At 47.0% G+C, this 1,667-nt stretch overlaps 1 protein-coding gene across 5 annotated transcripts in view; it reads right to left on the bottom strand.

The window, feature by feature from the left end:
- Gpld1 (glycosylphosphatidylinositol specific phospholipase D1) overlaps window positions 1-1,667 on the bottom strand; it is a 55,282-nt gene that overhangs the window by 34,647 nt on the left and 18,968 nt on the right. For 4 of the 5 annotated variants that reach the window (XM_005354982.2, XM_026783033.1, XM_026783032.1 and 1 more), the window contains exons 6-7: window positions 1,246-1,343; window positions 717-827 (exon numbers count right to left, since the gene is read on the bottom strand). The exons of the other annotated variant lie outside the window; for it this stretch is intronic. In XM_005354982.2, the coding sequence (XP_005355039.1) occupies window positions 717-827; window positions 1,246-1,343 (209 nt within the window). The remainder of the gene's footprint in view (window positions 1-716; window positions 828-1,245; window positions 1,344-1,667) is intronic. 5 annotated transcript variants of the gene reach the window in all.

Raw genomic sequence — 1,667 nt, 5'->3', positions numbered from 1 at the left:
AACAGCTCAAGACCATGATAGTGTTACCCACAGAAACAACAGCTCAAGACCATGATAGTGTTACCCACGGAAACAGCTGACCTGAGCTAGTGGGAGCTCGCTGACTCCAGACCGACAGTGGGGGGAACCTACATAGGTCCAAACTAGGCCCTCTGAATGTGGGTGACAGTTGTATGGCAGGGACAGTCTGTGTAGCCACTGGCAATGGGACCAGGATTTATCCCAAGTACGTGAACTGGCCTTTTGGAGCCCATTCTTTTTGGAGGGATACCTTGCTCACCCTAGATATAGGGAGGAGGATCTTGGTCCTTCCTCAAAGTGATGTGCCAGACTTTGTTGACTTACCCTCTCTAAGGAGTGGATGGGGAGTGAGGTGGGGGAGAAGGTGGAGGGAGCAGGAGGAGGGAAAGGGAACTGGGACTGGAATGTAAAATGAGAAAAGATTGTTTTTAAAAAAGTGAATAAAAAAAGAAAAAGACAAAATTCTGACAAGAAGCCACTTGGGATATGGAAGGCTTATCTCCACAGGATGTGTGAATATCCTAAAGTGCTCCTTTTCTTTAAAGGAATCCAGTCTTGTTTGTAGAGCTGGGGATCAAACCCAGGGCTTTGCGTGCTAAGCAAGCATTCTACCTCTGAGCACCCCGCAACCCGCCTGAGTCCACTTTTGATCTGGGTGTGATGACGGTAGCGCCCTCGTGGCCATATACACTCACGGCTCCCATTGTCCTGAGGAATCCTTGTTCAATACCCAGGCTGTGCCAGCTGACATCAGCAACCATGTGCGAGGTGATTCCAAATAAGAAAGCTACCAACTTCTCTGTGTCCTGACAAAAAAAGGAAATTCAAGTCTTAGGTGTTGGGTTATGTCAAGTCCCTGAAAGGTCTTTACAAACATGAACTGATTCCCATTATTGAGACTTAATAAGGAATCAGAAGCAGACAAACTATATAGCTTCTAGTTACAGGAAAGCACATAGGATTTTCTGAAATGCTGTGTGGTGTCTTGGAAGAGTTTCAGATTCATTGGCTTTGGAGAAAAATGACCAAGTGACAACCTCTGAACTTTTCTTTGGTAACTTTAGTTAAGTATTGACGAGACATCCGCTGTGTCCCCATTTAGTGTACCTGGCACTGCAGGTCACGTGATAGTTAGCTATCCCAGGCTGGGGATCAGAGATGCCAGGTGGAGTGAATCCAACAGTGCTTGTCAGTGCATTGGTGAGCAGAAGAGGGCACACCCACCTTCTCCCAGGGCAGAGGGTAGTTCTCCCGAATGTAATGAATGCTGGCATTGAGAAATGGAGTCCAGTGAGTCCTCTCAGATACATCGTGGTATTTTCCTGACAAAACAAAGTGGTGGAGCCTAAAAAGTTGAGTCTCCTCAAGTTCCCCATGACCACTCAATGGATTACTGGATCTCTCCACTTTCCCTCCAATATTTTTTCCCTCTGTTCTTCCTCCCAGGACACCTCATGAGCAGACAGGCCAGAAGAGTCACTCAGAGGATACTTCCACAAGGATGTACCTGATGGAGGAAGGTCATTGGTTGATTAAATAAAGAAGCTGCTTGCCCTGATAGGTTAGAACGTAGATGGGAGGAGTAAACAGAACAGAACTCTGGGAGGAAGAGGAAGTGAGCTCAGAGACTCGACAGCTCTCCTCTC

This window comes from Microtus ochrogaster, chromosome 16, assembly GCF_000317375.1.
Source record: "Microtus ochrogaster isolate Prairie Vole_2 chromosome 16, MicOch1.0, whole genome shotgun sequence".
NCBI lineage: Eukaryota > Metazoa > Chordata > Mammalia > Rodentia > Cricetidae > Microtus > Microtus ochrogaster.
Note: the sequence above shows the minus strand (reverse complement) of the source record. Positions and strands in the feature narration are given on the sequence as shown.